At 32.3% G+C, this 12,865-nt stretch overlaps 1 protein-coding gene across 1 annotated transcript; it reads left to right on the top strand.

Moving 5' to 3' along the window:
- Positions 1–9,681: 9,681 nt before the first annotated feature.
- Positions 9,682–12,085, top strand: LOC150038081 (pentatricopeptide repeat-containing protein At5g39350-like). The gene has a single exon (XM_090310785.1). It carries the CDS (start codon positions 9,812–9,814, stop codon positions 11,870–11,872), a length of 2,061 nt encoding a protein of 686 aa, XP_090166911.1. The 5' UTR covers positions 9,682–9,811; the 3' UTR covers positions 11,873–12,085.
- Positions 12,086–12,865: the final 780 nt, after the last annotated feature.

The raw sequence follows: 12,865 nt of genomic DNA, 5'->3' as shown, positions 1-12,865 counted from the left end.
TCTTGTCAATTTGAACATTTCAAATCAACACCAAGAACTGATCCTCAACTTGAATCTATTGAGCTACCAAGGGGACCTTATGGACTTATAGCTCGAAGCTCCAACAGTACGTGAATAACTGACTAAACTCTTTAGTCACGAGATCCACCATCTGTTAACTACCAGGCACTCCACTAAAGACCGACAACTGAACTCTCCTTACTATAAATATATTATGTGTCTATCTTAACCAATCAATAGCGCGACAACCCTTCACAGATCGCTCATCAATAACCGTTATGCCTCTGTAGTTACATCTAACTCCTTAAGTGCCACTGATCCCTCTAATGAACATAAGTTATAGTCCTACTATGACTGAGTCCTCTCTTCCAAAGAGAAGCTGTGTCCACTATGTTCAAGCTTCGGAATCAGTCCTTAAAGAAGAAATCTATCTACTTACCCCTACTTCGGAGAAGGATTGAATTCCATCTTGTGTAATCGAGTTCCCAGCTCCCAAATCAGAAAAGTCCCCAAAAAGGTAGGCATGTTGAGTTGACAATCTGGCCACTCTCACCCATTCTAATCAAAGGACCGCCCTCAAAGACAGGAGTTTCCAAAACCCTCAGGATTGAGGTCATGTCATCTATGGTCGTTTAGGTGAGATGTAAGTCTCTAGTATCAACAACGTTATATACAGAGATGAATCATCTCGTGGTCTGGTCTTATGTAAATTCTTTGTATAGGACACCCCCGCTCGCATGTCTTCATATGAATGGTCAGGATCTACCATCTGTAGTAGTTTACAACACTTGCAAACCTCTACAAAGTGGGTCGTATCCGTAGTGTCACCAGGATCAGGAATCCCTCCTTAATCCTTATACTACAGACCTATTTAGGTTATCACTTAAGATATGATCCACTTGTATATCTCATATACATGCTTAAATTTACATAAGATAACCATGGAACTTTGTTTATTGGATATGAGTAAATGCCAGAATGAAATAACACTTATTTTATTCATAAACAATGTGTATGATTACAAACAATGAGACTCCGGGAGAATTAGGATACCAATCCCAACATAACCCTTCATTTTAGACCCTAGAGTTCCTCCCCAATGAGCCAACCGAAGTGAAAAGACTGATTGCAAAAACTAAAATGTATCTATCCATTTCTAAATCTTGCCTTGATATTGACCTAATGCACAAACCCTCTGAAGGGGGACACTCCCAAGGCACCCCGAGGCTGTGCAAGAAGGTCTCACGATGCAAACCAATGAAGTAGACCATAGAACATGTTGACACGTATCCTTCTCCCACTTACTATAAATACCCTATCCATTCATCTTGATATTGACCCATGCAAACACCATCCCAAAGGGGACGCTCCCAGGGCGCCTCAAGGCCAAACATGAGTCTCACGTTGTGAATATTAAGGGAGAACGTGAGTGGAAAAATGACATTTTATATACATCCATTTCCTCCTATTGAGTATTTTAAACCCCAGGGTTTCTTACTTAGATATATTCGACTAATTAATTTAATTAAGTGATTGTTAATTTTGCTTAAAGTAACTATTACATTGGATAGTTTAACAACGATGATTCTTGTTTATTAAATACTTTAATAAACCTTAACCATTCATTGCACGCTTATAATATTTCTAATAAACCTTAACCATTCATTGCATGCTTATAATATTTCTAATAAACCTTAACCATTCATTGCATGCTTATAATATTTCTAATAAACCTTAACCATTCATTGCATGCTTATAATATTTCTAATTCACCTTCCAAATCGATTCTCAAGTAAGGATATTCTGTTTTGATCAGTTTAGAAACCTTAGTCTTAACAGAACCTTTCTTAGACAAAGGTCCCTTATAGATAATTATATCATAAATTTAATCTTTTATTCAATCCATTTTAATCCTATTAAACGGAATTAAAAGATTAAACCTATTTCTAATCATATTAGATATATTGTGAACATAGGTCTAAAAGTGAAATCAATTTTAAACCATTTTAAAATTAATTTAACCTATGTTTGCATGCAACTCTTTAGTATAGTTTTTAATTCTAATTTCATTTTAACTTATAATTATTATAAGGTTGAATGGAGTAATTAAAACATATTTCCATGCATCTTATGATAAACTTTTAAAAAAATATAACATTTATAGTTTACTAAAGCGATGTCATGCTTCGTCCATTCCATTTTCATTACTACATACATAACATTTATATAATAAAGTAAGGAAAAAAAATAACATCCATTCATACATCTAAACTATATATTATAATAATTATAATATAAATGATGCATGGACATGTTATTAATGCATGCTATCGTATCATATAACTATTATATAATTGATGCATGGATATGCTTTTCATTAATAATATAATACTTATATTATACTGGTGAAATTTTATAAAACATACATTTATAATATAAATGTTATATTAATAAATGCATGAGCATGTTGAATATTCATACAACTATATAATATAACGTTTATACTAAATACGATGCATGAATAATGTTTATCCTAAGGTGAGATTTTAAATAAATTATGACATATAAATAATTTAATCATATATCAAATATAAAAATTAAATTAAAATAGAAAATTGGACCGAATTATGGCACCCCTAAAAATTAATTAAATTAATATAACTAATTTAAATTAATCTAATTAATAAAATAAATAAATAACAAAAAGACAAGAGAAAACTGCCAAAAATTTAGTACTGGCTCAAACCCACGACCTCATGGATGGAAGCCATGCATGCGCATCAGCCTTGGAGCACCACGGCGCTGTACACTAACACCGTGGTGCTACGGAAATTCTTCCCTTTTGCCTCGCGTCGGAGCGCCGCGACACTAGGGTATAGCATCGTGATGTTGATGCACAAACAACAATAGATCAGTTCGATTTGACACTGAATTTCTTCTGTTCTTTATCCCGATCAACAACAATGCTTGCCATAGACATGACCCAGACTTTATAGACTCGATAATAGTAAAAAAAATTGCCCAAAAACAAAGGTCCTTTACAAATCTTTAAATAAATTAAAGAAATTAAACCCTAAGGTGCCCAGACCCGAAACTGCCCAATTTCAAACCTCATTTCAGAAAATAAACATAGGCATTCAACCTATTCATACGTTCACAATGCAAACAAAATCTCACCTTTACTCTAAATTTCAAATGAAATTGATAAATAAAATCGTATTGGCTTTAATACCAATTGAAGGAATTGAATCCCAGGTAGAAGCGTGTGAATATCGTACGTTTTAATTTTCAATTGATTAAAAATAGAAAACTCAGAGAAACATTAAATAAAATTTAAAGTAAACATCAACATTAAATTACAACATGTTTTGAAGAGGAAAAAGGGAATTTTGAAACTTACCCTTGAAGAACGATTTTCTTTTCAAATTTTCTCTTTGATCTACCACAAGAACATGAATGGATGTTCGAACACTTCCCTCAATCCTCACGAAAACTGCAATACCAAGAACCAGACATTAGCACGAGCCTTCCACGTTATTCTCAAGGATGAGAATCGATGCGGAGTTGTGGGCTCGCAACGATTAAATTTTGGAAAATGGAATGGAAGTTTTGTGAGAGAATTCACAAAAGAAAAATTTCCAAAGAACTTCCAGAGCCTAGGGCTTGCATGAAGTCTAAATAGGAAGAAGGAAAAAATCACCTCACTGTGAAAAGAAGGAACTCCCTACACGTACTGAGAGATTAAAGGGTAGGAGGTTATTAAAAATAACTTCCTCTCCCTTGTTATTTAATATTTAAATTAAATAAAAATTATTAATAAAACTATTTGTTATATCACATATAATATATAACCTATAGTTTATATTATATCACATATAATATAACTTTTATAAATCTCTCACATAACCTATAGAATTAGTATGAATCAAATTCACAATAATTTTAACCTATAGTTTTTATATGAATCATATTTATATAATTAATATTTGAATCACATTCAAATATTTATTTCTCCCACTAAAACTTTATAATATAATGTATCATATACGTTATATTAATTATATCTCATATAATTAATTTCATTTTATTAATATAAACCATTCAAATTAATTCGATTCTCATTAATCCTAATTGAGTTAATGAGGGGACCTTATGGACCTATAGATTGAAGCTCCAGTGGTACTTGACAGCTACACTCTACTAAAGACCGATAGCTGCACTCTACTAAAGACCGATAGCTGCACTCTTCGCACTATAGATATATTTCTATGTCCATTGGATATAAGCAATCAATAGTGTGTTGATCCTTCACAAATTGCTCGTAAGTACAGCTAGGCCAAAATTATCATTTTGCCCCTATAGTTACATCTAACTCCTTAAGTACCACTGATCTCTCTAATAAACAATAGTTTATAGTCCAACTATAACTAAATCTCTCTTTTATCAGAAGAGGGTGAGGCACCTCATTTATCAAGCCCCTGAATCAGTCCTTTAGGGAGCAATTTCTCTACTTACCCTAACAATAGGAAATGAGTGAATTCCTTCTTGTGTAGTGTTCTCAGCTCCCCAATCAGATGAATCCCCAAAATGGTAGCTATATTGAGTCGCTAAACTGTTTACTCTCACCCATGCAAATCGAAGGATTACTTTCATAGGTAAGAGTTCACAGCTCACTCAAGATTCAGGTCAAGTCATATATGGTCGTCCTGGTGAAATGTAAGTCTCTATTATTAATGTAGGTTGTATCCGTAGTATTACCAGGATAATGTAGCTAGCTATAAATGACAAAATTCTCCGCAGGGTCGGATCCTCGTGGATCCCCGACCCGATTGAGACGGAGAATCTCTGGTTTGACCGGGTACGAGAGTCAAACTTGTGATTTAAATCGGGTCCCGGTTGGGGAGGGGATCCCCGCCCCATCCCCGACCCTGAACTCGATCCCTGCCCCTGCCCCTACCCCAATTTTTTTAATTATTAATATATATAGATAGTTTTAATATATATACTGAAAAGCTACCATTTCGGTTTTTTTTTTCTAATTCTAATTGTTATATATATATAAACTACTAAAACAGTAGTTGTTTCAGTTTTTTTTTTAATTTTAATTTTCTAGTATAATAAATTTAATTTTTATTAATTTATAATAAAAAATAAAAAAAATATTTTTTAAATTGTTAATTTGAACAAATATATGTAACAATAATACTAATTTCTTATATAAAATTTACAATTTCAATGTAAATAATAAATTTAGTTAATTTGAAATAAGAAATTAATAAAATAAAAAGTAGAGATTTTTTCTTGTGGAGACTCGAATCCCCAAACGAGGACTCCCCGACCTCGACCTGACCCCCAAAACGGGGAATGGGCGGGGAGGGGATTAAAAATCCCCACAAGGATAGGGATGGGGAGTGCATCTCTGCCCTGACCCAGCCCCATTGCTATCCCTATACCCATCCTTATCTATCTACTACAGACCGTTCAGGTTATCATTTAAACATGATCCATCTATATGTCTCTACATACATGTTTTAATTATATACAATAACCTAGGATCTTAGTTTATTGGATTGAGTATATGCTCATAAAATAACACTTGTTTTATTGATAACAATTTGTTTACAAAGTTTACAAACTACGAGAATACAAGAGAGATTTATGACACCAATCCCAACAGTTTCAGTATCCTTATGGGATCATCACCTACGATTATGTTATTGTGTCTCTTTGGAGTCACTTCCTATGAAAGTCTGCCTTTGGGTTCGCCCCTTATGCCTATGCCTATATCTATGTCTGGATGCACACCTTTGTCTTGATAGGGACACTAACCTGTACGCCTAGTGGGCCCAGTAGTGGGTCACTTATAAATTTGGTAGTTTGGAGAAAGTTAAAATGAATCCATATAGTTTTAAAAGTTAGACTTTAGTCTCTATGATTTGATAAAACCTCATAACATCATAAATAGCCCCTACGGTCTAATAATCAAACTATTGATATTAAATCATAATTATAAACCATAGGAATTAAAATAGGAACTAAATTTAAACTTGGACAAATTGTAAAAACCACACCTAAAGTATGACGTGGTAGTTGCAATTATAGCTCTTAAACTTTCAATAGTAAAACTTGAGCCCTCAAATTATACAAAGTATTGAAATTAGTCCCTTGAACTTACAATAGTTGTAGAATTTGGGCTCCCATAGGATAAAAATTGGATCCTCGAACTAGGGGTGTGCATTAGTTGATCAATGCCAGTTTTATGTTGTCAGATATGTTTTTGGTCCCTCCTTTGTACACCCCTACCTCAAACATATACAACTCTTACAATTTCTACCATATGGATTACTTATGAATATTCTATCAAATTCATGGACTAAATTTTAATTATAAATCATAGAGACTAAATTCTAACTTCTTCCAAATTATAGGGACCAAATTTGCAATTTAATCAAAAATAAACTTTAAACACGCTTGAGGATAAAAAATACAAAAAAAGAAGAAGAAGAAGAAGAGAAGAGCGTGAGTCGTTAAAAAAATAAAAATGAGTTAAATTATAAAATTGGTTCTTATAGTCTGGAAAAAATTAGAATTTAGTTGGTATGATTTTAAAAGTTTGAATTTAGTCCCTATAATTTGATAAAATTTTATAAATAGTCCTTATGATTTGACAAAATTTTCATAAATAGTCCTAAAGACAATAAATATTTTTTTTTTTTATCAAATTATAAGAATTTCCTCCTAATTATAGAAATTAAATATACAATTTAACCAAAAAAGAATAAATTTCAAGCATGTATGAGGATGAAGGCGCTATTTCATCAAAATTTCCTAATCGGTTTCTAAATGATATTACTTTTAAATTATCCTATTATTTTGAGGAAAAAAACATTAATTTCTCACTTATATCTCGCCTAACTTTAAAAATAATTATAAAAAAATTGAAAATTTCTTGAGAAACTCCCCAAATAATCAAATCGAAATCCTTTTGGGAGAGTAAATATATAATAATTAGAAAAAAAAAAAAAAAAGTGTGGGTCACTCGAAAAATAAACTTGAAAAATTTTAAAAATTTATGAGGATAAATACGTAATTGCGATCATAATTTCCTAATTAGTTAATGAATTGGATTATATTTTCCTAAATCAACTTGGCTTTCCTGCCCTTATAAATCATAATGAGCAATAATACTATCCCAAAAAAATCCCAACAATAATTTCAAATGGCTTTCCCAAATTCTCATTTGATCGAGTAGATATTTACAATGACGGTCCTTCTAATGATCAACATCATTGGAAAATTCAAAGATACTTTATCCATCGTCTCTGTTAAGATCTCCTTTCCAAATCATCAATCAAACTTCACCAATTCTACTCAATGATTATAATAATGCTCTTTTCCCTCTCCCTCTCTACCTTCTCCATGACCATGAACCAATTTCCTTCCCCACCTACGTCGCCCAATTGTTTTCCACTCGCAACATTGATCTTGACACTTCCGAGATTATTGACTAAGAGATTGCTCTACTTGTGCACCGAATCATCAATGAAAATCCAGATGCAAGTTTCCACATTACCGTCATCATCAACTTTGTTCAATTAACCAATTAACTTGGATGGAACTATTATCGTTCTCGGCACAACAATCGACAAAGAACGAGGTGAGGATGGAGAGGTTAGAAGAGATTGGGAAAGATTTGGAGGATTGTAATATTTGTTAGGAGGAATTTTGTAGTAGTAAGAGGGAGGTGGTAAAGATCCTTGTGGGCATGTGTATCATGAGTCATGTATTTTGAAGTGGCTCAGTAATAGTCATTCTTGTCCCTTGTGTATAGGAGCCTAATATTGCCACTTGAGGACTAACTTTGAGATATAATAATTTAATTTAAATTTGCATTTGATTTAATTTCTCAACTTTTATGGATTCATTTGCAATTAATGTTAATATAGTCTATATACTTTCTTGCCAGTAGCAATAATAAATAATGATAATTGTAACACTATGTTATTACAAATTTTGGATCATAATTCTATCTCTTACTTTCCTTTTTCATGTCACTCTAAATCAGTATACAATAACGGAAAAATATTAGTTTACTTCAGTTTATATATTTGGTGCTTTAATGCTGTAAAAAATTTAATTAGTATATAATATATTAAAAAATTATTTTAAATAACAAAAACACTAAAATATTTATAAATATAATAAAATGGTAAGTGGCAAAATGAAAAAAAAATGTCTTTTTGTTATATTTATAAATAAGTTGGTTATTTTGCTATAAGTGACAAGACCCAATCCTTTTAACTCCCGTAAATTTATATTTTATTTCAAATGTAAATAAGTTAAAATAAATTTTTAGTACTCGAGGTTTGGAGTTGGTGTTTATTTGGTTTATGAGATTTGAAAATAAACATCTTTAATCTTTTAAGGTTGAAAAATAGTCTTAAATGGTCCCTACACTCCTTTGACCGTTAGTAGTCTATCTTTCTAGTCTTTTTGTTTTATTTTGGACCAAAGTTCTTGCAAATCTAGAATAAGAAGCCAATTCATCCTCTATTTTGAGATCTATAATCTTCATTGCTATCAAATGATTGTGTTTCTTTGATGGCTTTACCATAAGTCGTTTCCTTTTGAGAGCGGAGAAGGGGAGAATTTGGATCCTAGTTTATATTTTCAAGGTTAAAAATATATTTTTAGGTCTCTAAACGTTTATGAAAGTTACAATTTTATCTCAGAACTTTAGTTTGTATCGATTCAATCCTTGTATTTTCAATTTTGTAACAATTTAGTTCCTAAACTTTAGTATGTAACAACTAACAATTTAGTCCTTATACTTTTAAATTTGTAACAATTTAGTCCATAACATATAAAATTTCATCAAAATTAGATGTCAATTTTTATTTTTATGATGTAAAATTTTGTATCTTTTTTTATATTGAGTAGCTAGTTAGTTTATCAATTTATTTATGTAGAAAAAACCTATTAAATCTTGACACTAATTTCTATGATATGAACTAAATTGATACAAGTTCTAAAGTTCAATGACTAACTTGCTATAAAAAAATCGAAAGTATAAGGACTAAATTGTTACATACTAAACTTAATTGATTTTTAGTCTATTTACAAATTCACTCAGTTCAATAAATATGTGTTTGGTAGAAAATTTAGATTCTATTTTTAAAACTGTTTTCGAATTTTGTGATCCAAATAGTGAAGACTCAAAAAACAACATATTTTCGTTTTTGTTGTATTTGATTTTGAATTCAAAATTTAAAGGTTGAATTATATTTTTTTTAAAAATAAAATCATTAAAAGATATAATATTTCAGATTATAGATTCGATTATTTTTGTTAACCTAAAATATATTTTATATGATAAGTGATAAATGATATGATATTACAAAATACCGATTATACAAAATTTTTAACCTAGACTAAGTTCATAAATTAATTAAAAATAATTCATATTCAACCTCATATTTAATGAGTAACTATAATTCGTTTTATGCTTTTATAAATTATATATTATCAAATACATTTTGAACTAATATTTACATCGAAATTTAACGAAAAACATGAATTACAATTCTATTTTTAAAAAGTGCATAAAATATTTGTTTATTAATTGAAATATTATTTTGAAATTCCTTTTATAATTAAAAAGAAATATTCATCGACATAAAATATTGGCATTTTCGTAAAATCAAAGGAGAGGGAAAGAGAGAGCAGCGGGAGTGGAGAAGAAGAAGAACGTTCCTCTGATCGCTTTGGCTATGGCTTTTTTCCACAACTCTTTTTCTTCTTCGTTCTTTTGATGCCGCCTTTCCTTCACTTTCCTTGTTTTCCTCTCAAAAGGTTCATCTCACACACCTCAAAATCCTCCATTAAAAATGCCTCGTTCAACCCACAACCCAATCTTCAACCATTTCTCTCATTTCTCAAAGAATTTCCCCATAACATTCTGTCGGTCAAATCCATACACGCCCAGATTATTATCACAAACGCCATATCTGGGGACCAATTTTTGGCTGCAAAGCTTGTTGCGGCGTACTCAGGTTTGGGTTGTTTGGAATATGCACGGAAACTGTTTGATAAAATTCCTCAACCAAAGACTGTTCTTTGCAATGCCATGGTTAATGGGTATCTGCAAAATGAGCACTATAATGAGAGTATGGAGCTGCTTAAGATGATGAGTCGATGTGGTTTGGAATTTGATAGTTATACTTGTAATTTTGCTCTTAAGGCATGCATGTTCTTAATGGATTATGAAACGGGGATGGCAGTGATTAGAATAGCTGTGTGTAAAGGGTTCGCTGGAGGTCGGTTTTTGGGAAGTTCGATCTTGAACTTTTTGGTGAAAACTGGTGATATTATGTGTGCACAAATTTTTTTTCATCAAATGGTTGAGAAAGACGTTGTTTGTTGGAATGTGATGATTGGTGGATTGGTACAGGAAGGCTTGTTTAATGAAGGTTATATCTTGTTTCTTGATATGCTTTATAATGAAATTGAGCCTAGTGCTGTGACCATGACAAGCTTGATTCAATCCTGTGGGGAGATGAGGAATTTAAAGTTTGGAAAATGCATGCATAGCTATGTTTTCGAATTTGGAATGAGCAGTGATACAAGAGTGCTTACCTCATTGATTGATATGTATTGTAAAACGGGTGATGTCGAAAGTGCTCGATGGATTTTCGATACCATGCCCTCTAGGAATTGGGTCTCTTGGAATGTTATGATTTCGGGATACGTTCAAAATGGTTTGTTTGTTGAAACTTTACATCTCTTTCAGATGTTAGTTATGAATGATGGAGGTTTCGATTCAGGTACCGTTGTTAGCCTCATCCAGCTTTGTTCTCGCACTGCTGATTTGGATGGCGGCAAGATCATCCATGGTTGCATTTATCGAAGGGGACTTGATTTGAATTTGGTTTTATCTACTGCAATTGTTGATCTATATGCTAAAGGTGGGTCCGTGGCCTATGCATCTTCTGTTTTTGAAAGAATGAAAAATAAGAATGTGATTTCATGGACTGCGATGCTTGTGGGACTGGCACAAAATGGGCATGCTAGAGATGCCTTAAAGTTATTTTATCATATGCAAAATGAGAAGGTCACTCCTAATGCTCTCACCTTAGTTAGTTTAGTCCATTGTTGCATGCTTCTAGGCTCGTTACGTGAAGGGAGAAGTATACATGCTCTCTTAACTCGATTTCATTTTGCTTTCGAAGTTGTAGTTATGACAGCCCTCATTGATATGTATGCAAAATGTAGCAAAATAAACTCAGCTGAGAAGGTATTCAAGTATGGTTTTACGCCTAAGGATGTGATATTATATAATACTATGATTTCGGGCTATGGAATGCATGGTCTCGGGCGTAAAGCACTGTGTATCTACCATCAAATGAATCGAGAAGGACTTCAGTCAAATGAGAGCACCTTTGTTTCTCTGCTATCTGCTTGTAGCCATTCAGGCCTGTTTGAAGAGGGGATCTCTTTGTTTCGAAATATGGAGAAAGATCATAACATAACACCTACCGATAAACTTTACGCTTGTTTAGTAGATCTTCTATGTCGAGCAGGTCGCCTTCGGCAAGCTGAGGAATTAATCAATCAAATGCCTTTCTTACCAACAAGTGGCATACTTGAAACTCTGCTGAGTGGATGTCTTTTGCACAAGGACATTGAATTGGGTGTAAAAATTGCCGACAGATTACTCTCCTTGGAGTCTAGAAATCCGAGCACCTACATTACCTTGTCGAATATATACGCTGAAGCAAGTCGATGGGATTCGGTAAAGTATGTTCGAGGTCTCATGACCGAGCAAGAGCTTAAAAAGATTCCGGGATATAGCTCAATTGAAGTAAATATCTAGTCTATATGTTTGGTGCAAATGGGAGAATTTGCAGCCATGTTGGGCAAACATCAAGCGAATCCTTGGAGTTCAAGATGACCATTTGTTGTGTCATATTTTGTTCATCACTAACTTATTTGGAATAACTTTTCATACTCTATTGATTTTAAAATTGTAGGAATTTTTATTTTATATATTTCCAAACATTAATTTAATATCAATCATGTTGTTTTATTTGTCTAAAGAAACTTAGATAAGTGGTATTCAACATGCACTCGTTCTCTTGACGTCGAAGGTTCAATCTCTCTCTTGATTTGTGGTAGGTAGGAGAACAATAAAGAAGAAGATCAACAGATGAAGGAAGACATTTTTCATCCTCAATGAAACAAATCTATTGAGAAAAAAATGTCACTAAGATCTTCGCTCGTTTTGAATTTATTTATCTTTTTCTCTTTTCCATTCATATCTTACATTAATTTTCATTAATAGATCGTGAGACAAATACCTCAAATTTCATTCTTCCTTCGTGGTATGCTTACCGTTGAAAGATTTGTTCCCTACCAATCTTTTATGGGTGAGGAAAACAGTATTTTACCATAATCTCTAAATTCGTCCTTTACCCTCAAATTATAATTCCATTTTGAATTTGACATGATTGTTTGATATTTTTTAGTAGCTTCCCACCTCTTCTCTTCATGTTTTTATCTTCATTTTAAGTTGGAAAGTTAATGAGATAGTTGTTTTGAAACAATTTCAATGATTAAGGGTTAAAATGAAATTTTTTATACGATAAGGGCATAGTGGTTAAGGGTTAACATGAAAATTTTGATACAATAAAGACATAATTGAAATTTACCTGAAGTTTAGAGACATACCTAAAACGTATCATAAAGTTCATAGTCATAATTGAAACCTGCCTAATGAAGCTTAATAGATGGGTTGGGTTTGGTTAGTCATGAGGTTGGCTCTTTCTCTTCCTCGTACCTTGGTCATCCTTTCAGAGGTAATTTGAGA

The sequence above is a fragment of the Benincasa hispida genome, chromosome 2 (assembly GCF_027475165.1).
Source record: "Benincasa hispida cultivar pf3 chromosome 2, pf3_genome.v1.1, whole genome shotgun sequence".
Classification (NCBI taxonomy): domain Eukaryota; kingdom Viridiplantae; phylum Streptophyta; class Magnoliopsida; order Cucurbitales; family Cucurbitaceae; genus Benincasa; species Benincasa hispida.
The sequence above is the reverse complement of the archived record's forward strand: the minus strand, read 5'-3'. Positions and strand labels throughout refer to the sequence as shown.

What these genes read in the sequence shown, in the direction of transcription:
- LOC150038081 (XM_090310785.1), top strand. Translation starts at nt 9,812, where the DNA reads ATGCCGCCTTTCCTTCACTTTCCTTGTTTTCCTCTCAAAAGGTTCATC.